This window comes from Furipterus horrens, unplaced genomic scaffold (genome assembly GCF_987537825.1).
Source record: "Furipterus horrens unplaced genomic scaffold, mFurHor1.1.pri manual_scaffold_3, whole genome shotgun sequence".
Classification (NCBI taxonomy): Eukaryota; Metazoa; Chordata; class Mammalia; order Chiroptera; family Furipteridae; genus Furipterus; species Furipterus horrens.
The window spans coordinates 68,139,152-68,166,526 of NW_028327173.1; the positions used below are offsets into that span (position 1 = coordinate 68,139,152).

At 38.0% G+C, this 27,375-nt stretch overlaps 1 protein-coding gene, 1 long non-coding RNA gene and 1 pseudogene across 2 annotated transcripts in view; 1 reads left to right on the top strand and 2 right to left on the bottom strand.

Moving 5' to 3' along the window:
* The window catches only part of LRRC8C (leucine rich repeat containing 8 VRAC subunit C), an 84,778-nt gene that overhangs the window by 23,330 nt on the left and 34,073 nt on the right, over positions 1–27,375 (top strand). The window contains exon 2 of the mRNA XM_090269709.1: positions 20,514–20,655. Within this exon, the coding sequence (XP_090125835.1) occupies positions 20,518–20,655 (138 nt within the window). The 5' untranslated portion in view covers positions 20,514–20,517. The remainder of the gene's footprint in view (positions 1–20,513; positions 20,656–27,375) is intronic.
* Positions 1–27,375, bottom strand: part of LOC150015243 (uncharacterized) — a 60,820-nt gene that overhangs the window by 15,127 nt on the left and 18,318 nt on the right. The window contains exon 2 of the long non-coding RNA XR_016509716.1: positions 8,205–8,299. This is a non-coding gene — a long non-coding RNA (uncharacterized LOC150015243). The remainder of the gene's footprint in view (positions 1–8,204; positions 8,300–27,375) is intronic.
* Positions 1,108–1,820, bottom strand: LOC150015244 (destrin pseudogene; annotated as a pseudogene).

Consider the following 27,375-nt stretch of genomic DNA (forward strand, 5'->3'; position numbering starts at 1 on the left):
AAAGATAGAATTTGTTGCTCTTAAATAAATGTATATCTGGTATTGCCCCTATTGCTCTTAAAAGTCACAGCCTCAAAATCTAGTAAGGGACACAAATAATGTTCGTTTTAACAAACGCTTAACTTTCTAGCGCTTGAATACCACACATTCACTATCAATTTTTTTTTAAGTTAAAAATGCTTCCTTTATTACGTAAAGCCAAAACAGCTATTTCTAAGTTCAACTGTTTGTGCATCTCTATATTGTTCGAAGTGTTATGCCTGTGATCTTAAAGACAATCACTTCCAAGTGCCATCAGGTAGCGGCTTTTCTGTGGGTGTCATTTGTTGTGCCTGCTCCCCATTTCACAAGGAACTGACAAACTGCTCTAGGATATTAAGCTCTCCTAGACCCCAGAGTAAACATGTACCTAATGTTCATCCATACCTTAATTGTGCCAGAAGCAACAAAGTTCGAAGAAGACATAATTAAAGCTATCACAAGTGTCCCAGCTTATCAATATACTGTTTTATCATTTTCATTAATACAGTGTAGTACCAATGGAGCCCTAATTTGCATTATAATTGGTTGTTACAAGATACTGCACATTTTCCTGAGGACACATCATGACTGTAAAGCTGCAAGGTCATTCCCAGAACAGTCGCCCAGCTAGTAGGTAGAGCTTTTCACAGGTGCCAGGAGTTGCTTCTTGTACTCCAACTACGTGCTTGAAATAGTGCTTCGCAATATCAGCGCTGATTATAAGTGTACACAATTCTGAGACAGTCTTCATTACATGTGTGGTAGAATTAAAAGACTGCCTAATTTAATCTTACTGTAGTTAGTTTATTAAAGTGTTAAACATGTTGTGAGAATTATCTTCCATTATTCAGTTTAGCTCGAGAGAATAGAAAATTTGGGCAAAAATCATAACTAGGTTATGACCAATTATCTAAACTAAAGAAACAAAGTGATTGCTGAGGTTAACAAAGATGCAACAATTCTCTTCATATGACCTTGTACTATTTTGTGAACTGCATTATTAAAAATCATGAGCTCAGCAAAAATCTTTACAAGCCCACTCATTAAAACAGGCATTTGGCCAATAAGGATTTAATTTCACACCAGTAAAACTTTAGATTTTGAATTTATTTGGGGCTGTTTGCACATGTTTATAGAATATTTAATTTACTCTAACAAATGACAAGATTGATAGCTCCCTCTCAGTGAGACCCTGACCTAAATATATCTGCTTTACTTATGTAGCAAGAGGATAACATTAAACATGGAAGCTTTTGATTTGTGGCACTGAACAATGATCTACACAGGGCATCCTTCAAAAGCTACAATTAAGGATCTGCCTAGCTTTTCAGCAATACAAGCCCGATTGAGGTCTTCTGGCCCATTTGCTTGACATTCATGCTTTATGCCTTGAAATTTCTTTTTGATTGCATCCTTGGAGCTTGCATAGATCATTTTACTTTTCAGAGGTGCTAGCTCTGGTGCCCACAAAAAAAACATCAACTCCTCTTTTCTGGATTCCTTGGTTTCAAAGCTTGCATCATACAAAGCATAGCGACAATCTTTCTCTGGAAGCATTGAGACAAAATGCTTGAAAGGATCAGTTATAGTTACACCAACATCTCCAACCAAGATCTCTTTGCCTTCTTCTACAATGATGCACTTTTTGTCTGCATTGAGACAAAAAATGACAGCCTTCTTCCTTTTCTTGATTTCTTCTGGTGTGGAACACTTTCTAACTTTCATGTCATAAAAAATGCGACATACTTCATCAGCAACTTGCACTCCTGAGGCCATCTTCGCTGAGGCGGTAGCAAGGACGCGGGGAAGGGAGTCGGCGGGTGTGGGGTCCGCGGAACGTCCTCCTTAGGGCAGCTGGACAGAGGTACAGAACCTCAATTTTTTTTTTTTAAGAATACAGTATTGTTAATTTGTTCTTCTTCTGATTCACCGTAACTTCCCACAGTCCTCACTTTCCCATTTTTCTGCACTTGTGCATTGCCGGTCATTTGCCATTGAGAATCTTGACCCAAACCATCAGTGGTCACTACTGTGCTGCTGTTTCTTAGATTCACCTGCCCTTCTCTTTTTTTGTCTTTATCTTATTCTGTCGTCAGGGGAACATCACTGAGGCAGTCAGTGAGAGTAGAGGAAAGAACATGGTACTGCCAATATTATAAAGGAGCCCAATTCTCAGAATAAAGTAGGCTTAGAACACCCCCTTCTCTCACTTTTATCTCATCTCTTTCAACTCCCTGAACAAGGCAAATAAACATTTTCCTTTTCAACATCCACATAAATCTCCCAGGAGGCCTTTTATGTCTTCTTTGCCTCCCCTGTGTCCCTAAGCATAATGTGGGTGTCATGAGAAAATGCAGTTGCAAAAGAAATCTAGTAATTCTCTTCCCCATAGCCAAGTGCACCTACCTCTAAATTCTGATATTCAGAGAAATATTTCTGTTATATATGCTTCACAACTGGGAGAATTTCAGAGTAAATGTGCACTTATTTTTCATTCAGCAACTATTGGGTGTTTTGCATGTGCCAGGCACTGTTCTGCATACTGGGAGATAGGAACAAACAAAACCAAGTCCCTGTAAATTAAGGAATTTACTTTGTAAGGTGGAAGACAACAAAGCACAGGTAAGCACATACGCTTATGATAATGCTGTTGAGAAAAGTAACTTAGGAGAGTGAAAAAGGGAATTCTGGGATAGTGTGCTACTGGCGGAGGCAAGTTAGTATTAATATTTTAAATACGGTGATCAGAGAAGGTGCCTCTGATTTTTGCGTAGAAACCTACAGGAATTGAGAGTGTGATCCAGCCCTGCATCTGGTTGGAAAATGCCCCTTGCTGCTGGAAGTCCTTAGGTAATTTTCTTCTCTCTAAATACTTCCTAAGTGACTTCTTTCTGTCCATGGCTTTAACTACTTCCTATACCCTAATGATCCGCAAATTTAATCTTCAGGCCAAATTTTTTTTCCAACTCTAGCATAATATATCCAACTGTTTCTGGAGTCCCTCCACTTGAACATCTAACAGACATCTCAGATTTAATGTGTCTCTCACCAAACTCCTCACCACCCCCTCCCCAAACCCACTCTCTTGGGGCTTCACTCTCCCTTTAGTAAATGGCAATCCCATCCTTTCTGACTTTCAGAGTCATAAATCCTGGTGTCATCTCCCTCTCTCTCAAATCCACATTGATCCATTAGGTAGATCATGCCTTACTTAAATTGGGAAAACTAGAAAAGGAGGAACATGGGAAGCTGGGGTGAAGAAATTGAGGTAAAATAGAAAGCAGAGCAGTAATAGAAGTATCTGCAGTATTTGATATGAAGAAAACTGAAGCTAAAGGAATGTGAGCTGTGGAGCTCAGGTTGATGTGAAATCATATGATAAGTCAGATTCCCCTGAAAAGCTACAGCTTCAGAGTCATCCAATACGTTCAGATATGCCTTAATGTCAAGAATTAGTTGGCAGAATTAAGGCTGTAGTGCCATGCATTGTGCAGAGACTTTAAGTGCCTTCGGGGATTTTTTCATGAAGTTCACTGAGAACATTTTCTGTGCCCTGCCTCTGGAAACATTGTAGGACCTGGATGGGGAAGCCGAAAATGCAGTCATAATTTTTAATAAGCAGTAAACATTTGAACCATTTTTCTTTTAGAAAAACTAATCCTCTTTATGGACATGCCTGCAATAAAGCAAAAACAGTTTGGCTGAAACATCAGGGAAGGGAGATTCTGATCATTTTCTAGGGGCAAGAGGTGGTTAATAATTATCTTGACCAAGTTAATTTGAACAAGAACAATGAGAAGGAAATAAGTAGTGACTGTCCTTCTATTTTAATTTGGTATATGTTTCCCAGTATTCAAATTCCCAGTACAAAAGGTTCTTGCTGTTCTGCTGTACTGAGTTCCTGTAAATCACATGCATATCCCCCTAAAGGAGACTGAAACAATTTAAAATTTGGGGGTTCCATTCTCCACCCAAGGGTTTAGCATCAAACAAAAAATAAGTATAACCAAGAGTATAGATAGCTTTAAGGCCTCCTGTGGCTGTGGTAAAATTCTGTTTTTCTAGCTATTTCCAGTAAAAGAGTAAGTCCCATACCAGTGATTGCTTTACAGAGAAAAGCCGAGTCCTTTCTAACCTTTAAAGAAATATTTCCTCAGACCGAACTTCTCTCTCAGTGCCAGATTTTAGGCTAGAGTGTGCAAATCACAAATATGCCCTGAATTCAGTCCTCAGAATAGCTAACTCCCCAAATAGATGTTTTTGCCAGTGGATGACAAGGCTGAATTTCCAATAAAGGAGGTTGTTAGAGACAAAAATAATTTTTCTCGTGAAGTGAATGAGCTTGGGCATTGGAATCTGACAGACTGAGTGGGAAGTTCTGCTATGCCATTCACAGGCTTTGTAACCTTGGAGAAATTATTTAATCTGTCCTTGCACATTTCTTCTACTATAGAGCTAATACCTATCTCATGAGTTTAATGTGGAAGTTAAAAAATAAAAAACTCAATGTTTAATGCCTGGCAATTAATAGGCACAATAATAGTATATGTTCATTGTCATACCTTTCCTTTCCCTTTTAACACAAATGATTCTTTCCAAGTTTGCTTCTTGTGGTTTTATAAAGAATTATTTTTTAGTGGGATACCTCAAGTTAAAAGCAGAGGCTACAAATCACCAAAGAATTCTTACTCTTAAGAGTAAACTCCATTTCACACTGATCATGTTTGACTATTAGCTTTATTGACAGTATATTGAGTGCTAATTTCCTACCCAGTACTGCAATTAGTGCTTGCCACAATTATCTCTTACACACTTTCCAACCCTGTGAAAGAAGATACTTCCTTTTCCCCGTTTTAAAGATGAGGAAACGGAAGGATTTAGTGACCTGCTCACGGTCACCCAACTTACAAGTGGCAGAACTAGAATTCAGACTAAGGCACTTTGACTTCAGTGCTGTGCCCCCAACCATTATAATGCTAGAGTAACACAGGATTAATATGAATGTCTGTTCTTGCCTTAATTACCAGGGATATATTAACTCCAAAAAAGTAGAGATTAGGCATGGAAAAATATAATGTATTCCTTATATACATATATGTTTTTTTTTCTTTTGCCCTTTCTTATTAGAATGAATGGGAGGTCTATGCCATTTGGGGAAAAGTAAGTGGGTGGAAATAATACAAAAGCTGAATGTTTAAAATCATTTAAGATCACATGTCACTGAAGAAAGTCTTACTTGGTCACTGGAGACACTTTGCTGCTCCCTATTTAAGTTCATGAGTTAAAGGTACAGAGTATTTATTAGTCCAGCTTAGTCCTTATTACTATGCTTTTACTCCCTTGGATATTTTCTTTCTTTAATCCATTTACATATTTTTTGCCTGTTGCCGTGGTAAAGCTCATTCCATGATGCGAGAGACCTTATGCTAAAGAAAGTTTTTTTAATGTCTAGTCCCACATTTTAACTTCCGCATTTTATCTTGGTATTACTAGGGCAACCCATATAATTTCATTTTCTTTTTGAAGTTGATACTTTAAGCGGTTATGCCCTCATGCTGACTCAGCCATGTTCTTATGATTTTTTTTCTAGGTTAATTCCTGTAACTGCTTTCTTTACACAGGTGTTTTCTGCTTTTCTACAGTCATAATAGCTGACATACTGTTGGTGTGGTGTTTAAGTATTTAGGGGGTGTACAAATCCCACTGAGAACTAGAAGAGCACTGTGGACCTTCTTACCAGTTTAAGAAATAATGGATGAATATATAATAGGGAAAGGGGTGTCTCTTCAATAAATGGTGTTGGAAAAAAATGGACAGCCATATGCAAAAGAATGACTTGAGACCACTATCTTACACCACACACAAAAGTCAACTCCAAATGTATCAAAGACTTGACTTAAGATCTGAAACCGTAAAACTTGTAGAAGATCACTTAGGGGGGTCAGATTCTTGAAACAAATCTTAGCAATGATTTTTTGGACTTGACGCCAAAGTAAAGGCAGCGAAAGCAAAAATAAACAAGTGGGACTACATCAAACTGAGAAGCTTCTGTACAGCAAAAAAGCCATCAACAAGATGAAAAGGCAACGTACAAAATGGGAGAAAATATTTGTAAATCATATATCTAATAAGGGGTTAATATTCAAAATATATAAAGAACTCATACAACTCAATAGAAAAAAAATTTCATTAAAAAAAATAAAAACAGGCAGAGGCTCTAAATAGATATTTTTCCAAGGAAGACATACAAATGGCCAACAACTATATGAAAAGGTGCTCATAATCACTACTTATCAGGTAAATACAAATCAAAATCATAAGGAGATATCATCTCATACCTGTTAGGATGGTTATTATCAAAAAGGCAAGAAATAGCAAGTGTTGGGGAGGATGTGGACAGAAATGAACCCTTGTGCACTATTGGTGGGAAAGTATGTAGGTGCAGCCACTACGGAAACCTAACTGTATGGAGTTTCCTCAAAAAAACTAAAAATAGAATTACCATATGATCCAGAAATTCTAGTTCTGGGTATTTATCCAGAGGAAATGAAAACACTAAGTCAAAAAGATGCCTGCATCCATGTTCATTGCAGCATCATTACAATGGCCAAAACATGAAAACAAGATAAAGTGACATATAATTCAGCCATAAAAAGACAGAAATCTTGCCATTTGCATCAACATGGATGGATCTTATGCAACCTGAAAAGATTATGGTAAATGAAATACGTGAGACAAAGAAAGACAAATACTATGTGACCTCACTTGTATATAGACTCTAAAATAAAAACTGAATTCATAGATACAGAGAACAGATTGGTGGTTACCAGAGACAGGGAGGAGGTGTGAAATGGGTGAGGTGGTCAAAAGGTACAAACTTCCAGTTATAAGATAAATAAATCCCAGAGATATAATGTACAACATGGTGACTATAGTTAACAATACCGTGTTGTAATATATTTCAAAGTTACTAAGAGGGTAGATCTTAAAAATCCTCATCACAAGAAGGATAAATTGTAACTATGTGTGGTGATGGATATTAACTTATTCTGGTAATCATTGACAATATATACAAATATCAAAAATCATTGTTATTATTTACCTAAAACTAATGCAACATTGTAAGTCAGTTAAAAAGGAAATAATAGATGGAGATATTGAATAAATAGTATCTCTAATAGTACCTCTTATTATCCAAATATACTTGGTTCTTGAGTTTTGAATAGCAAGTTGCAAGGGTTTGTATAACTGGGAATTTATCACACACACACACAAAAATGTATCCCAAACTATTCTAAGTTCAAATTGTGAAAGTTAAGATACCTGTTTATTTCCATTTCATTTTTACTTCATCCCAGGCCAATCTCATGCTAGGTTTTTTTTTATCTCTGCTCTTCTTTTGGCAAACTACCTGCAGAGGTTAAATGCCTCGTTGTCATGTGCCTTCCTTAATGTTGATCTGGCTCCCACGAACCCTTGGGGTTTGAATCCATACAAAGAGGGGAGGAGCCAAGAGAAGGGATGACAGAGTTTAAGCCTCCTGTGGCTTCTTATTTATCTCGTATCCCCAGTACTTGACACATAGTAGTTGGATGACAAGTGTTGAAAGAGGGAGGGAAGGAGGAAGAAATAAAAGGGAGAAAGAAGGATATATCAAAGGGAACAAAGAAGAAAATTTAAAAAAACAGACCAAAGAAGGCTATCCTCTGACCAAAGACTGAATATCCTGTGTGTAACTCAAAAGTCAATTCCTAAACAGGAATTCCCCCTGAACTTTGAGTGAGGTGTCTATACTGCAGGCTAGACCATGTTTGGACACATGGCAGGGGGAGGGGACAGCAGCCACTGGCCCTCATAATTGCCTTTTGTGTCCAGTTACAGGAAATTACTGAGCAGCCCCCTCACTGGTAAAGACTGACTGACTGAGATTCCAGAAGAACATTCACTATTTGTGTTGGGAATTTTGTAAATTCAGGACCTGAAATGGTCTGCTTAACCAGAACTTCGGGCGTCTTTGCACTGAATTAACAGAAGTGTTGAGGCATCACGTGGATGATGATCCGGGAGACGCAGTGGAGTTGAATTCACATTTAGAAGGCAGTTTAGCACAGGATACAAAGTAAAACTGCTGAGGTCTTACAGGCTTCTACAAACAGATTGTTTGGGTAAATTTTCATAAATACCTTAAAGACTCTTGGTGGCTTTTTCAATCTGAGAACACATAACTTGTTGTCTTCTTGGTGTCATGGAGACTGGACCAGCTCAGGCTAGCCATACTCTGTGTTTGAGAGAAAGAAAATAAACAAAATAAACAAAACCAAAATATTTATAATGAGTGGTGGAGGGCAAAATAATACATCTCAGAAGGGGAACAGAAAGCCATCGCACCTTTCGTTCTGCTGGCCGTGGCCTCCAACTTTACCTGGATAACTCTCCCTACCTGTGCTTCATATTTCCATGCAGGCATCACCTGCAAACCGCCAGCAGTTCAGGTACCTCAGTGTACTGTCCGAGTATCCTAAACTTCCACTCCATTACACTTATCACAATTAGGATTAAATGGGTTTGTGTAACTTCTGCCTTTCCACCATAATGTAAGGTTCGTAAGGCCTGGGGTTATATCCCTTACTCGTTGGTATATCCACATGACTGGGTTCAATACCATGCAGATGAAAGCTACTCTAGTACTAGGAGAAAGAATGAATAATGCTTCCAGGTGCTGTGGTAGGCACTAGGGATATAAAGATTTTCAAAGACACTGCATTTATCCTTGAGAAACCTTGTGCTCCTGGAGTAGCAATCTCCAATGATAATTTATCCTTCTCTCAGCTTCCAGAAGGAAGCCGGGATGGCTTTAGATTCTATGGTTTCTCCACCTCATTTTCCAAGTCCCACTTCTTTCCCACCACAAGAATCCCAACACTGACCCTGTTTGTAACTAAGGACATTGAGTAGAAGTGAACTAATAATATCTCCACCAATTTCTATGTCTTTGTTGAGTGGACATGTATTTTGTTTTTGCATAAACAATTGTAATTTATGTCCGTGTAACTATTTTTCAGTCCTTTAACATCAGTCTTTTAAGTTTTTAACATGGGTCATCTGAAAATAGTATCAACATTAAACAACAAATCAAAAATAAATCCCCACAGTTGTTCCATAAACCTTCCCTTTTCCCTTGACCCTAAGCGACCCCAAAGATCATCCACTCATTCCTAAATCCCACTTTAGTTCAGAACTTCCAACATATGTTTTAAGATGTTTGACTTTTAAAAGTAAGTTTTTTTCTTAGTTTTTTCTACTGAAGCTAAAGTTTTAAATAAATTTCCATGACCTTTCTACAGAATTTTGATTTTTTAGTATTTGTGATGAATACTTAAAACCTCCCAATTTAGTAGCTCTTGAACTCGTTTTGCTCCCATCCTGCAGCTGAAGCCACTGAACAAAACCACTTCAGAAACTGTCTCCAGAAAACTAGGTGTCACCATGCAAGTTGATAGGTTGCTCAGCTTCAGTACTTTGTTTTCTAGGTCTCTCAATGATTTTTAAAAGTAAATTTGGCAGGACTTTCAGTATCTTTGAGATGGTTTTCTCAGGAAGACTATCTGTCCCCAAGCCACCTTTCTTATTAATAAATGCAACTGTAAGTAAACAATTTCAAAATACTATACAGTTTGTCTATAAAGATGGCAATGAGTTGGGTCTTATTCCAAACTAGCTGATGAACTTTACATTTATTCCTCCTTTTTTTTTTTTTTTTTTCTGACAGAGTATTCAGATGAATCATTCTGAAGCCTCACACTTACACTGTTCTTATAACTTTGTTTTTAAATAATTATTTGTTTATTTGATGAATACATGTTGAGCACCTATTATGTCCCAGGGACTGTTAGGTTTTGGGGAAACAATGGAGAGTAACACTGATCCAAGAACCACATAGATGAATGGAAAAGGGTGTCTGAGCACCCTGGGGTGTGCAGTGCTGTGAGAGCCTCCAGGGCTGGCTTTGACCTGCTCAGGGAGATCAGGGGTGGCTTCCATGAGCAAGTGGAGCTGGAGCTGAGCTCTGCAGGATGTATAGGAGTCTGCAAAGCAAAGGGGGATTGCAAGAGCATTCCAGTTACAGTATTAGTGCCACAAGGCCCTGATGCTATTGCTTCTGTCTCCTTTGTAGTGACCTTTTGAGAGCCATACCTATCACTTGACCTTTGCAATCATGTGATGTGTATCACCTAGTTTCACAATTGCCTTTGCTGTTGTTTTGTTGTTGTTGTTGTTTGTTTCTTAAGTAAATATCTTCAGAAAAGCAGATGTATTTTGTGAATGATTCATATCAATATTTTCCAAGCATTTCTTTCACTTAGATTTTGACACAGTCTAGGTCTGAGAGGCAAGTAGCTTTCATATAAAGAAACCTTTATGCCCTCCCTCAGATTCTAGAACCAGAGACTCTAGGAGTATTGAATACCATCATGTTAGATTTTATTTAGCTTTGCTGTGAGAGTTAAGCATTGGAAGGGGAAATTCATATAATGTCAGACTTGGAAAAGATAGCCATTAAATCAATGGTAAATTTAGAGCAAAACCCAAAAAATATTTTTCTTGTAAGCACAAAACTTTTAGTTATATCTTTATTGGTCAGATGGACAAAAACAAAATATTTTAATTTTCAGATGCATTCACATCAGTTTTAATTATTTTGACAAGAAAAGTCTGGTAGTTGTTGATTTCCTCCCACAGAGTTGTTTTGTTATTTTTTTCTTGGAGGCTTGAAGACCGGATCTTCTTTCTTCCATCATTTTACTGAGCACACCCAACAGGAAGACAAAGGGCTGACTACTTGAGAACCTTCTTGAAAAGTCCTGAGCAGAATTAGTCAGCAGTTTTTCCGCTATTAGGAACCCTTCCCTGGTCTCTGGTCTTAAAAGGGAAATTTTAGCCCTGGCTGGTGTGGGTCAGTGGATTGAGTGCCGGCCTGTGAGCTGAAGGGTCACCGATTCTATTCCCAGTCAGGCACGTGCCTGGGTTGCAAGCCAGGTCCCCAGTTGGGGGTGTGCGGGAGACAATCGATCAATAGATCTTTCACAAACCAATGTTTCTCTCCCTCCCCCCCCTCTAAAAATAAATAAATAAAATATTTTTTAAAGGGAAATTTTAAATGGTAAGTTCCTGTAAAGATGAATTTAATAAAAAGGACAATAAAAATGATCATACTATAAATCCATTAGTCTTTTAAACTCTCACTTTAAACACCAATTCCGTGTTTCCTGAGCAGTGTTACTTTGTTTCCTACTTGTTGTATTTAACAGAGCTAGAAATGAAAAATTTTTACCCTGTTAAAAATAGGCTTAATTTTTGGATGTTGAGACTGATAAGAACTGAAATCTTATCTGAATCCCATTTGAATGATATCGAGAGTTTTCAAGGATTTAGGATGCTCTAGGGGGAGGAGTAGGTAAGTATACACTCTGCCTTCCGGAAAATTGTACCTGATTTAAAGGAGATAGAAACAACATGGAATTAAGAGGTGACCAAGAAACAACATGGAATTAAGAGGTGACCAAGAAACAACATGGAATTAAGAGGTGACCAAGAGGACCAGTGGGATGCAGAGCTGAAGCCATATTTCACAGGGAGACTTTTAAGTCTATTCGTAGTAACAGAGATGTGGGAGGGAATGTGTAACATCTGGTGATAAGCTTTGCTGCTCTGTTTTTTAAAGACTATTAGATCACTCTTTAACTTCATCAGAAAATATTTATGTATTTAAGTTTACTTAAAATATCCAGAATAAGCATTAAATAATTATTAGTGTCATATAGATGTAGCTGAAGCTCTTTGACAGAAAACCCAAAGAAATCAAAACCTCACCAAGATTTAAATATGCAGTATTCCAAATCATTATTTTATAAACAAGACTTTTATGTTTGGATTTGTTTTCTATCACTTGTTTCTTAACAGGGTAATGTTCTGATAGGGGAGTCACAGTATTGGGCCATTGGTACAAACTGAGACCCAATAAGTCATTATTGATCAACATGTCCTCTTTACAACTAGTGACAGAACTTTGTGCATTAAAATTTCAGTGAACCTTAACTTTTGAAATTATAAATTATTTCTAACTCTTTTACTCTCCTGAAACATTCTCTTTAGGAGTGGATGTTCTTGAATAATCATTATTTACACTGTGGAAATATACCATAATAGTCATTTACTATAGTGTCAAATTTTTCAATAGGATAGTAACGTAACAGAAGAGTTTGGTCTCTACTACAAAATGCTCAATTGGTTGGGTGTGAGTGCGTGCGTGCGTGCGTGTGTGTGTTTGTGTGTGTGTGTGTGCGTGTTTAGGTCAAATTCAATTTAGTAAATATTTATTGAGGGCCTATTCTGAGGCATTGTGCCATATTCTAAAAGATACAAAGATAAACAAGATATAAACCCTCTTCTCAATGAAATGAAAACAACCACCTCTTTAAATGCATCATTGGCACAGGAAACAATAACCGATCACATGTACAAAGGAGATCATTTACAGTTCGTGCTTTTACAGGAATTTCTTTAATGCACATTCTCCCATGAGAATACACGTAAGTGAGGGTAGGTGCTTAGTCTTTTTCATTCATTTTCATTTCCCCAGGATCTAGCACAGTACCTGACATATCCTACACACTCATAACTATTTACAGCATGTGCATAAGTAAATGAAAGTAATCTTTGCTTGTGAGAGAAAAAAATCAGCTACTAATTATATGTAACAATTTTTTAGTGGATTCAAAGACTTATGAATATGATAAACATAACTGTGGAAACTAGCATGTAAAGCAGAGAGCCCTTGAGATGTATGATTTGAAGTGGAGTGATTAAAGGGATTTTTCTTTAAATATGTACAAAGTATAATGAGGAAGAGGTATAATATTTTCCTTGGTTAAGAGAGAATGAAAATTGCTATGGAAGGATAATGTTTGCTCCCCACCACCACCACCCTTAGAAAAACAGGTTGAGCTCAATTTGAATATTTTCCAAATAATGTGACAGGGCCATTAATTTAGTGTGTGACATCACAGGAATATCTAAGGAGATGATAATACAAAACTATTGGGTTGCAAGTTCAACCTGCCTCTTACTGTTCCTCTGAGTCTAAAGTTCTCGTTTATGGGGATATAAGAGCACTATAACTTAAGAATCATTTAAATATATTAATATTTTATTTTTTGAATTTAGTAGGAACATGAAAATAGAAGTGGAGTATAGGAGATATTTTATTTAAACTATCTCTTTCTTAGTATGTGTTAGATTCTTTGCATTTGAATCAGCATGATGTTGTATTAACTAAGAGCAATAGAGTGAAGAGTAAAATGTGGTTAGGAGTCGTGGCTCACCATTATCTGTGTCCTCTGGGCAAATCGCCTCATCTCTCTTGGCTCAAGTATTTCACTCCTAAAATGAGAGTGATGGACTGGAGGGCCTCTGAACTGCCTTTCAGGTTTTACAATTTTATAACCCATTTATAATTGTTTAATTAAATATATTTCTATGAAGCCATATAATTATGGTCTTCTTCAGTGGGTTTTTTCTAGAAATAGTTTGTCATGTGTACCACAGAGTAAAACACAAACTAGAGTGATGCTCTCCTGAGAGAGAAAGATAATCACTTTTATGTAATTGAAAAATGTGGCTTTTTCTCTTGTGTTTTTATTTCCATATTTGCACAGCTAAAGGAAAAACAATTGTTTCATAATTTATGTTCTGAGCATATCATGATGAATTTATTTTGACTTATGGAGCCTTTGGGTACAACTGAGAAGAACCCATAAATAAATCGTGGCATTTCTGGGCTCTTCCCTTTTTGCACTCTTTCTCCATCCTGGCCTCAGACGTGCAAATGTCCTGGCCCTGCAGGCTTGTCCTCCCATGATATCACTTAGACACACACTTTGCCTGTATGATTATTATTTCTAAAACTAAAGGCAGTTTTACCCTTTTTTTTTTAATACTACATCTTCACTAATTTATTCAGCAAATATTGAGTGCCTACTGTATGTCATACAATGTTTCTAGGTAGTTAGGATGCATCACTGTACTAGATAGAACTGAACAGAAAGTCCCTGCCTTCATGAAACTTATATTCTTGTAGAAGGAGACACGCAATATATGAAGTCTCTCTGGAAAAAGTTTAACCATTGTTAATATAACGAGGATGGTTTGCATGACATCAGTGTAACCTGGCAGCCAAGGAGAATGGACTGGAATACGCATGTGTGAACAATGATGACTTCACTGTACTAGTCAGTGGGGGCGGTAGACTGTTTAGTGAGCATGTGTACTGTGTAGTCGTCACATTCACAATGACTGTGCAAGTAGAGCAACAAATCTGCATTAAATTTTGTGTTAAGTTTGAATATCCCTCCACGGAAACTATTTGGGTAATTCACAAGGCTGCAGCTATGGGCAGCTGGTGATTGGCCGCTTCATCATGACGACACACCTGCTCATGCATCACGTCTCATGCTGTTTTTTGGGGAAACATCAAATCACCCAGGTGACTCAGCCCCTCTACAGCCCAGATTTGATGCCCTGTGACTTCCAGCTTTTCCCAAAATTAAAATCACCTCTGAAAGGGAAGAGATTTCAGACCATAGATGAGATTCAGGAAAATACAATGGGGCAGCTGATGGCAATTGGGAGAACTGGGTGAGGTCTCAAGGTGCCTACTTTGAAGGGAACTGAGGTGTCATTGTCCCATGTACAATGTTTCTTATATCTTGTATCTTCTCCAATAAATGTGTCTTTTTCATATAACATGGCTGGATACTTTCTGGGCATACCTCATACTAAGGAACTTATAGTAAGTATTAACATTGTGGGGTGTAAGAGACAAAGCAGCATCAGGGATAACTTCAAGATATTTGGCCTAAGCATCCGGAAAGATGGAGTTGCCATCAACTGAGATAGAAAAGTTGCAAGAGATGGGTTTTGCTGGGAATGGGAGAGGGTGGGGCTAAGGGAATGGAACTGCAGTTGGTTTGGGACATACTGAATTTAATGTGTCTAGTGGATATCCAGATGGAGATGGCTAGTAGGCAGTTGATTCCATGAGTGTAGATACTGATATAAATTTGTGTTCGGAATAAATGCTATTTAAAGCAATGTGACTAGATGTGATCTCCAGGAGAATGAATGAGTTAGGGAAAAGAAAGCGTCAAAGGCTAAGCACCGGGCGCTCCAAAGACAGACGTCAGGAAGAAGAGGAGGAATCAGCAAAGGAGTTAAAAAAGGAACAGCCAGAGAAGTAGGAGGAAAACGTTGTGGCTGTGGTGTCCTGAAAGTCAAGTAAAGAATGGTCATTGATGCCAGTGGTGCTGATACAGCAAAAAGGTGAGGGCTGAGATTGACTGTTAGATTTAGCAACATAGATGAATAATATATGTGGGTTTTTTTCTGTAGAATTCATATTTTATGTGCTCAGGAATTATTGAATTTTTTATTCATCTTTTAAAGTGCCATGTTACTAATATGATACTTATCAGAATTGGCCCTTGTTTCCTCAAACGATGTATAATTGTACTGTCTAAAGGTGTTGCCAAAAAAAAATATGGAACAAAGCAAATGTTAGCTCTACCCACCTGATAGCCATAGAAAAGCTGTGGATTAGCAATCAGTTTTGAGTCAAAATAGAGTAACTTTGATATTCTTAAAGTCACAGATTAATAGAGTAGAATTTGTTCTGTGTAATTAATTCTGGAAAATAAAATACTAAAATTCCCCTGAGAGAGAATGAAGAGAGATTGTTTCAGGAAGAGCCAAATAAATGAAAGAAATAAGAAACTCTGCATTTGCAACTAACTTTACCAATATTCTTTACCAAAGGATTATATGAAATGATATATTTGAGAGGTAAAGGCTTGTGGCTAATGAAGCCATTAAAATGATTTTTGATAATAAGTATTTTTAATAAAGGAAGTGCACATTGACTTCTGGAAAAGGACACAGCAGGAATAATGTTAAACTATATATTTTTTAATTAATATACTAGGATCTCTTAAGGGGAAGGTTCTAGTCAAGGAGCATCTATAAATGACCCATGAACATAGACAACATGCTGGGGATTGACTGTGGGAGTGGGGTTGGGTGGGGCAGAGGAGGGCAATGGGGGAAATTTTGGACGACTGTAAAAGAAGAACAAGAAAAAAGGCAAAAGAATATGTACTGGGATCTGTTGGTTGAAGGTGAAATGCCGTATTTCCAAAGACATTATTTAATTAGGCAAAAACTAAAATCTTACATAACAAGTTGGAGACTGGACTAAGAAGAAGTATAAAGATAATCATTTGCATTTCTAAAACAAAAATATTAAGAAAAATAAAATAATACTGATTGAGCTTCAAGGGCGGAAAACTAAACTTGAAGGTTATTCAGAAGTGGCTCCTTCAGGTTAAAATGATAATTCTTGAAATGGTCACAAATCACTTGGAAACTATAATAATAATGAAGGAAAAATCAAATGTCATCATCACTGTAATTTATGACTTTCAGAGGTGCTGAAATATGTTGCTAATAAGCAAAATAGAGACATACTTTCAGATGGAGAGCAGGCTCACAGCTCTGGGAGCAGGGCTGAGGGTGGAGGGATTGAGCAAAAAAACAAAGAGGAAGAACTCATGAACACAGACAACAGTGTGGTGATTGCGGGCATTGGGGGTGGAGGTCAAAGAGGATATAAGGGAGATAAATGATAAATTGTGATAAAAAATTAATTAATAAGGATATTAACTTTTTTTCAGTTAAGAAAGCAAAAGTTTCATTCACTCTCTTTTCAGTTTTGGAATTTTTTAGTCTACTCTACCTTTAACTGCCTTCCCTTTTTTTGCATCAGCACTAATTCCAAGGATTAATGCTGTGCTGATACTGGCTTTGAGCCTTGTGATATGTTAAAACAATAAAGTCTGTATGTATATGTATTTTCTTCTGTGTGTATATTATACATCTAACTACATACATTTATATGTAGTATATATGTACATACATATATGTGCATGTGCATACACATGCACACAAACACACACACCCAAAATAGGTTAAGTGCAATAAGAGTTGAGTTATAACACTAAAAGGCTGTGTCAGCTTGACCAGCTCTTTCTCTAACAGGTCTTGTGATTTATCTTAACTAGGCTGTGCCAGAAATAGGAAGCAGTGGATAATACTCAGGTTTCTGAGATTCTTAGTCTATTGTCCATGTTAAAAGAATGATGCCTGTGGAGGCAACTCGGCCAAAGACTGGGGCCACCTCACCTGCAGTGAGTGCTCAGGACTTTGCTTGGCCAAGGAGAGCCATAGATAAAGGAATATGAGCCTCTACCCTAGTGGTTTTCCAAGTGTGGCTCACAGAACCCTGGTAGCCTAAACCTCTTTAGGGAGTCCACAAGGTCAAAATTATTTTTCAGTGCTAAGGTGGTTTTGGCCTTTTTTCACTGATGGTACAAAAGCAACGGTGGGTAAGGTGCTTTAGCAGGAATCAAGATAGAGGCACCGGACTGTACTGTAGAGATTATATTCTTCATCAGCACACACCACTTTTTTTTTTTAATTGCCAGCGTCATTTAATGTCTTCATTGAAGCAGTAAAATTATTATTTTAATAACTCTCAACTCTTGGCTGCATGTTGTGTTAGTACACTGTGACGAGGGGGAAGAGCATATAAAGTACTTCTGCTGCCTTTTAAAGTACAATAGTTATCCCAAGAGAAAGTCCTTATTTGAGTTGAAAGTTGAATTAGCTCCTTTATCTTATTACACCATTTTTACTTGAATAATACAATTGATTATTCAGACTTGAGTATGTGGAAGATATTTTTTCAAAATGAAAAAGTGACCCTAAAGGAGAACCTTAATAATATTGTATTCACCACCATGAGTTTGACAGCTTCTCACTACTTAAAGGCCTTTCTGATGAAAGCAGTGGGGATGTTAATAAATGTGATTTTCAATATAATTTGTCAACATTTGGAAGAGCTGCATAACTCAGTCATCTGGTATTTTCCAGATGACCAGTGCATGATGTTACAAAATCATGTGTGGGGAAAAGATTCCTTCAAAGTGCAAGATAGATGAGTGAGTTTTAATATCAGGAGTTTGAAAAGTTCATAGTTTTCAGGTTCCATATGGAGCTAACCAAGTCAGTTTGATATATTATCAAAAATTCATATCCACAATTAGATGGAAAGGCTGTGAAGATACTTCTCTTTTCCAAACACATATCTGATTCATAAATTTTAATCAAGACAACATATCTCAACAGATTGAATGCAGAAGCAGATACGAGGACCCAGTTTTCTTCTGTTAAGCCAGATGTTATGGAGATTTGCAATAATTAAAACAATGCCATTTTTCTCATTTTTTTATAGAATGTAGTTATTTTTATAATTACGTTAACATGAAATGGGCTTATTATTTTAAATGAGTTATATATTTTTTAAGTTTCTTGGTTTTAATTTCTAATAAGATAAGCATTGATAGGTACATCCCACATAAAAAAGTGCTCTTTGAGGACCTCCTCTATTTTAGAGTGTGAAAGAGTCCTGAGATCAAAAAGTTTGAGAACCACTGCTCTACACTGGTCCATTTTATTCCTGAAATTCTTCCCCACTTCAGGGAACAAGCCCAGGGCCTTCCAAGGTGGCCAGGAACTTACCATGAAGGACACAGCAGCCAGTCTGTCAAGGAAAGTAGACTAGAGCACAGGTGCTGAACTTGTCACTGCAGCTGAGTGGTGTCAGCCCAGATCTGATTTGGACAAGCATTCTTCCATGGACAAGCATCTGAATTCACTCATTTAATTATTCAGCAGACAATTGTGTAAGGCCTCGTGTTCCCCAGACTCTGTAGTGAGTGATGGGGATGTAAAATACAATAAGACAGTAGCTTCTGAAGCAAATGTGAAAATTAAGATGAATTAGTGCCTGCCTATGACTGCTTCTGGAGCAACTGTTTCTAGAAAACATTTGGGGCAGTGAGATTGTAATGATGCACGGGGAAGAAAAGAGATCATTAAGTGCCAGAAATAAAATCGAACTTTGAACTAGTATGAAATTGTAATGGCACTGGGTATACACATTTATTTAGCTTGTCTGGCTTGCCTATAATATATGTTTTGAGAATACATGTACATAACATAGGTTCTACCTTCAAGGAGTTTGAAGCCTAGGGGTAGTAATAGAATGGAGTTAAGAAAGTTGTGTTTAGGTAAAACAAGAAAACCATATCAAATGCTGCACAGATGCCAAATAGATAGGTTGTTACCACTTAAGAAAACGTCACGTAAAGCAGCAGGACAGAATGGATAACATTATAATGGTTTCCAAAGATAACCACCAGTAAATTCAAAGAAGAGTCTTGGCTTTTCTATGGGCTGTCTATTGTACAGCCTTTAATTCAGTATTAGGGAAGGAAGGAAGATCCAGGAAATAAACAAGGTTTGAGAGAATAAGCACTAAATGTAGTGCTTTTTAATTAGACTCGGTAACAACAACAGATGTAATGAGCTAGATGCTGGATCCAAAGATGGCGAAGGGAGAGAAATTTTTTTTGTCCTCTTTGGCCACTCTTACTCGTTGCCATAAGATAAGGAAGAATATTTCTTCTCACAGTAGCAGCATGAGTAACTTCAAGTCCTGGATCATGACAAAGGCGGTGGGACTGAGCAGTAAGAAAGGGGAATACAGACTAAGAAAGGGATGCAGCAGTTCCCCCTCCTCCCAGAGCCTCCGGTGTACCCTATTCAGTTACCTCTGTCACTTAGACAGGGATAGGTGTTTTCAGGACCACCTGATTTCTCAGAAGAGATAAGGGGTAAGTTTGAGGCTCACAATACAATATAAGAAGTACAGGACATAGCGAAAAGATATCAAGTCAAAAGAACAGGGACCATAGGAGGGGGAAGGTGCAAGACAAAAGGAAGATCTCCCCCTAACCATCAATGAGATCTTGCATCTTAAATGACAAGGACCATATGGCAAAGTTGTTTGCCTTCTCCAAGGAGCAAGCAAAACACTTTACACATAGTGCTCAGTAGATAATTAACACAAACCAGTGCTGAGATTACACCTAAAAAAACAGTTTAAAACAACAACCCAAGATAGTAAGATTAATAACAAAACCATCTCAAAGGCTGGGTTCTACTTTCTGGTGTCCTCTTGTTCTGTTTAAGGAAAGAGAGAATCCAGGAAGTAATGGACTCAGAGGCTGCTCTGGTCACGATCTCTCTGGGCCACATGGAGCCAAAGGGAACCAGTAAGGGTACTTGTCTTTCGTGTGAGGCTCATTATAGTAGTTAGTCAGTGGCTTCTGAAGAAAACACCAAGGTGCCATCATAGCTGCTAGTCTAACTCAGACCACTATTTCTGGAGGGTTGAAGCGGCATTTTGAATGTTGTTAACAGTGGTGTATGTTGTGCATGAAGATCAGTAAATTCACTGGTACTCTCTCCTTTCTCAGAAACATGATTCCAGTGACAGAATTCCGGCAGTTCTCTGAGCAGCAGCCTGCCTTCCGGGTGCTGAAACCATGGTGGGATGTGTTCACCGACTACCTTTCGGTGGCCATGCTGATGATCGGTGTGTTTGGATGTACTTTACAGGTAGGTGCCTACTAGACTCATATTAGATGGGAGCCAGAGTAAGACAGCAATTGAAACCTCTTAAAAGAGCTGGTTGTGTGATTTCTAACCAAGTAAATCTTGTGGATGGTGTTTAAAATCATGATAGGAAGCCTGAAGCACTGATTTACTCAACTTTCCTAATAAGGTAAATATGGTACTTATAAGGTTTCATTGACCTCAAACAGCAGTCGACTGGAGGCAAATAATATTTGATGTCACTAACATTACAAGAAGTCTCTTATCTTTTAAAGTTGGCTTTATAGTAAAATAGAGTATGTAGATCCACAGCACCATTTATATTGCCAAAACAGAGCTTTTTTCCTTCTTTTTACCTCTTATAAAATTCTCTGGAAGGACATTTTGATGAGCTATCATTACTAATTTTACCCATTGTTTAGTTCTCAGTTAAAATGTAGCCACTTAGAATTTATTCTCTGTAGATGCTGTGTATTCATATATTGAATCTAATTATTTTTACATACCTACTATGTGTCAGGCACTGTATTTTGAGGACATAATGGGTTGGCCAAAGAATTGCTACATTTTTCTGTAGCACTTAGTTGTCTTTAACTTCATTCAAAACAGTGTTGTTAGATTGTATTGTGACAGCTGTCATGTCAGCAAGCGTTTAAAAAAACATCAAAATTGGTGAATTTTTGTGCAGCCATTTAAATATTGATGATGGAAGAAAATACACATTTTTGGCATATTATGCTTTATTATTTTAAAAAGTAAAAGCTGAACAGCAAAAAAAGATCTGTGCAGTGTATGGAGAAGGTTTTTGGACTGAGTGAACCTGTCAAATGTGGTTTGGAAAGTTTCTTGGTACTATTGACATTTTGACCAAATAATTCTTTGCTGTAGGGCTATCTTATGCATTGGAAGAGCACCCCTGGCCTCTATCCACTAGAAGCCAATAGTGGGAGATAGCAGGCGTGCTCTAAGTATCCAAATCAATAAAGTTATTTATTGGTGAAAATGAAAAAAATGCGTCTTGTATTTTACAGGAAAAAAAACCATGCAGATTTTTTTGGCTAACCCTAATATATACCTAACCATGCAGACTTTTTTGGCCAACTCCAATATATACCTATAAGCAGTTTATTTCTGGGGTAAAACTAAATAAACCAGCAATCAGAAAAGGTTCTGTTATGCTATACTAGATGCATCCATAAACAATAAGGGAGAGCAGAGGAGGTTTGCTTGGCTTGGGAACAGAAGAAAAGGGAACGGTTATATTAAAATTTGGAGAACCAGCTGAAGTTAGTCAGAGAGATATAAGGGTGGGAGGAGGTGCCTGGAAGAAGAAAGAAAGCTCTAAGTCATGGATGTGTGAAAGAACGGCATCTATGGGATACTCAGCAGGACTGGCTCTCACTGCTGTCACCAGTGAATCACTGAGGGGAACTGGCGAGCGCTGTGTTGTTCGGAGTAACGTTAAAGAGTGAATGAAGGAAAAGTGGGTGTGCCTCTGAAGAAAGCGGAGAAGGGGCAGCTGTAAGAAAGGCTGGAAACAGGAGAGGAGGGACTCAGAAGTCAAAGGCAGGTGTTAATGATGGGAGGAAGTACAGTTAACTCATGGGCTACAGAGAGAAAAGCAGCGACTACGTCATTAGAGATCTTAGTTTCAGTAGTCGGAAAAGTTGAATGGAAGTTAAAGTAAAGGCTGTGGGGTACTTCTTAATTTCTTCACCGTTTTCACCTAGAAGTAGCAATTGGTAGTTATAGTCACAGGGATGTGAAGTACAGCATAGGGAATACAGTCGATAATAGTGTAATAACAATAGTATTCAATATGTATGGTGCCAGGTGGGTACTGGAAATATCAGGGGGAGCACTTTGTAAGTATATGATTGTCTAACCACTATCTGTACACCTGAAACTAATACAGAATAATATTGAATATAAATTGTAATTGAAAAAAAAGACTGTGGGGTGGATGTGACTTTCAGGTAAAACAACTGAGAGGAAGGGGAGCTCGGAAAAGAGAAATATAGTTAGAAGTGTTGCAGAGTAAAAATAAAGGCCTTTTTAAAGTTTATTTTAATACTAGTAAACACGTAGTGCATTATTCTGAACACGTTACATATATTTTAAGTTACTTCATCCTCGTGACAACCTTCAGATGGAAGTACTATCATTATCCCCATTTACAGATGAGGCACTAAGGTACATCAAGTTTAGGGCAACCTCCCAAGGTGGGTGGCAAAGCCCTTATTCAAACCCAGGCAGTTTGGGCCTAAATTCTCTGTTCTTTTTTTTTTTTATAATTTATTTGTTTGTTTGTTTGTTTGTTTTTAGAGAGGGGGAAAGGAGAAAGAGAGGGAGAGAAACATCACTGGGTGGTTGCCTCTCACTTGCGCCCCCAACTGGGGACCTGATGTGCAACCTAGTCACATGCCCTGACTGGGAATTGTACCCGGGACACTTGGCTCGCAGGCCGACACTCAATCCACTGAACCACAGCAGCCAGGAAATTCTCTGTTCTTAATCCCTAAAACCATGCTACCTTTTATTTGTCGGCTGAAAAAATTTTGCCCTTCCTCATTTCTCAAAAAAGGATGCAGTAAAAAACTAGAGTTTGAAAGAGAGAAAGGGCATAAATTCATTAATAAAACAAATAGTTGTTGAAGAACCTACTTTCTGCCAGGTACTGTTCTAGAAGCTAAGAATTATCAGTACATAAGGAAAAGAATAAGACATATGTCCCAACCTTATGGAACTTAAATTCTATGGGAAAAACAAGCATAATAAGGAAAATCAATCCATAAGTTATATGTGTTAGAAAATAATAAGGGCATTGGAAAAGAAAACATACAGAAATGGTAGGAGGTCCCAGCAGCTGAGATCAGGAGTTGCAATTCTCAAGTAGGGTGGCCTGAGAAGGCCCTCCTTGGGAAGGTGACCTTGGCCAAGGAATTGAAGGAGGTACAGGAGCTGGCCATGTAGATGTCTGCTGAGGAGCCCTCCAGAGGGAGCATCAAGAGCAAGGACACATAGGTAGAGGGTTCACAGGACCCTTCCACAGGAGAATTTGACATTTAACTTTCTCAACTTTCTAACTGTGTTTCTCTGGAGCCCTGTTGTAGGTAGAATGTTACAGTGTTACTAGGCAACATTGCTTATGATGTAAATGACTTCTGATTGGCCAACTGCATCTGGGCTGGGGAATAACTGCTGACAGGAAGTCATACCATAGGATTTCTGCAATTGTGGTGACACTTGTAACTAGGCATGTCCTTTGACACATGGAAGAGGTATCTATCTATTGAGTTATCAGAGATAGGGGCTTCTAAGGCTTTTAGGCCAGGGTAAATCCAGGATCTGCCTGCAGCGGATCTCTTTTTCTTGCACCTGAGGTGATCGGGGAGGAGAGGCTCAGGGACAGCCTAGCTCCTGGGCAGCAGTGTGAACCACTACACAGACAGCTGTGAAGATCCCCCCAAAGGGGAATGCCTGGTGCTGCCTTGCTGGCAAGTTGTGACTCCAATCCTGTATCTTTTAAGTGATTCTGGTGCCAAGTGAAGTTTATGGTAATCTTGTAAGTCTGAATGTGGAGATGACCCAGAAAGGCCCCTGATGATGCTATAGGCCTGAAGCAGGGGCATCCCTGGCATGCTTCAGAATATGAAGGCCACCTCGTTCAGAAGACTTATGGAGTGTACTATTTTATTCAGCAGACATCTGTGAGCACCAGTGATATGTCAGGCACTGTGTGGGGCTCCTGACACTGAAAGAGAAACACAACACAGCCCTTGCCATCAGGTTGCTAACAGTCTAAAGACTGTAGAAATACATAAGCAATGCCATTCAGTGTGTAAGCACCTTAAGAGCATTAAACATGATGTCATCATTTCAGCTATTGGGAGTTAGGAACTTGAGGAGGTAAAAATTGAGCCTAGTCTCAAAGAATGAGTATATAACTTTAAAAAAAAAATTTTTTTTAAAGAGGAATGGATGGAAAAAATCCATGCAAACAAAAGATATAGTATGATCATGTGACAAAGCCCTCACTGATTGGCACAGGTAGCATTTTAGGGGGCATTTCCCCCCCACGGAACTGTCTTATCCAGAATGCTAATAGCACTTCCATCAAGTGACACTGGTGAGAAACCTGTGCTAGAATCTCTGATGGGCTTTAACTCCCAGAACAAACCTATGGAAGTATGTAGATTAGTCCCATTTTTCAGAAGAGGGTTCTGAAGAACACTAGGTTCGGTTAGTCCCAAAGCCAAGAGGGATGCAGCAAGGGTCCAGATCTCAGGATGATTTTGTAGCGTGTCCTTCACCTCTGTGCACACTGCTGTGGAATAGTGTGGAACCATTACAGTTGTGCAGATTATGTGGCCAGATATCAGCTTATAAGACAGGATTTTAAACACAAAAACAAATGCCAGTGACTAAAAGGTAAAAAATGTAAAGTTATAAAAAGAGTGAATTTTCTGATTTACAGTTTAGATTTTTTTTTTAAAGATTATTCACCTGCTGTAATAGAGAATAACTTTCCATCTGTAGTAAACATTAAAGAAACAGGAAACAAAAATATGGTGTAAATTACTATAGAAAGTAAAACCACCCAGTGTCTGTATTACAAATTAATGTTCCCTAAGGAAGAAGATGTAATTTCTTGTTTTAGCCCTACTATGATAATCCTTTGAAATAGACTTAGTGACTGCCAACTTCATAAATAAAGGTTCTCTTTGAAACTCAAATTCCTTTCCCATTTCCAAGGTGATATTACAATGGTTAATGTATGTTTTCTTGACTTGATTTTCCCTTTTAAAATGAAAATGCAATCATTCTTCCTGATCTTACTTACAAAACAAGTTAACTCTTAGGGTTCTAAAACAGGACAAACCAAAATCTGAAGTAGGGTGAGAAGAGCACATATTGGTGATAAAACAGTTTTCTAAATTACTTCTTCCAATAGCAAATAATAGTTGATTATCTGTTCACTCCTAAAAGATTGTGTTCATAAAGGTTTAACTCTATGTAGCTTTGAAAATACTGGGGGAAAGAAGAAGTTATTATTTGGTAATAGAGTGTTGATTCTTTCTTGCCCTGATGTAAAAGAATTACAATGAATGCTGTTGTCTCAGTCATCTGACAAATATTTATTCATTTCTGAGCAAGTAGTTATTCCCAAGTTTTCATGGAATAAGAGCATATACTATGAAGAGCATTGCTTAAATTACATCAGCCCACATAAAAAACAAATATAAACTCATCTTAAAGCAGAAGAGTGTATGTAGTATCTTATTCCTGTACAGTCATACACCCTTTGGACCAATAATGTAAACACCCAATTCTGTGCTATAAACAGCACTATTCAAAAACTCAACACTCTCAATGAACTAGACCATATCCTGAAAGGTCAACATGTTGCTTCCTGGAAAAATAAGATTGCTTTCGATCTCTGCTTAGTGACTTCAGGTTATCTTATTATGACCGAATCCAAAACAACCCACAGGCAGGCCATTACCAAATATAGAGCTAGCAGTTAGAAACTCGAAACAGGAACTGGAAGATACAAGCCCCCTGGAAGCCCTAGGGTACTGTTCTGTGACTGTTACACAGGAAAGCCATTTCCTGCTTCCTGAATTGGCTGTGTGAAGGGTGGGGTGAAGGGAACCAGGAGAATGATTTCGGTGGCTTGAAACCACCTATAAAGAACCCTTGCAGACTCACCCAATCACCAGAAACAAGCTGGCCAGCAGGGTCACACTGGGACATCTGACCTTGTTGGTTGGAGTTGACTCTGATTTTTGGTACATAGTGAAGTTAACTTCTGCTTCTCTGACTTAGAGCCATCAGTGTTGACTCCATGGCCAACAGCCTTTGGGAGAAAATGATCAGAAGTAGTTCACTGGAAAGTATAGTTGGTAAATAATGGAGACCCCCGAAGTAATTTCAGAAGAGTTCACTTTGACAATGTGCCCTGAATTCTTGCTCTTTCTCTACCTCCCACATCACCTGTCCCATACTGTCTGGATTTCTAGTAGATCTTTCTTTTTTGCCAAATCTGAATTTAGAGATCAAAGTTCAGAAATTCTTACTTAGATGAGCCTATTTTTTAAGGTGAAACTCAGAATACTGATGAACTAAACTAGCTGATTGCACTAATCGGTAGGCTTAAAATGAAAACCTCATTTCTGTTTTATTCTAGTGTCTATGTACCCACATATCACCGACCATTCAACTTGGGTCTGTGGGGAACATAAGATAAAAGTCATTTGATGGTGAAAATACTTTTAGAGAACAGCCTTTCTCACCTCTGTAGGGATAGTGGTTGGTGTTATAAGAGAAAAACACTATTTCAAAATCTGTCATATATAGTACAAAAAATAAGCTTTAGTTAGGACTTTTCTTGTTATGGTGGTTTATTCAAACTGATACTCTGATCTTCCCTAGAACTTGACTTCTTGTCATCTATCACCTTGACAATTTAATGTGCAGTGAATTCCTGGCCACAAGAATAATAATAGGAGTGCCTTTCACCTCACCCTCTTGGGTTTAACACAGGGCATGAATCTAAATGCTTTTCTTAGATCATCTGATGCCAGTCATGGAATGAAGAACATTTTCTCTGATCTCACTATTATGAATGGTTATGGTCATGTTGCCTGTTGATTGTTTAATAGTATATACCTTTTCCCTCAACAAAGCATTGACAGAATACTGTTTTTTTTCTATAAGAAG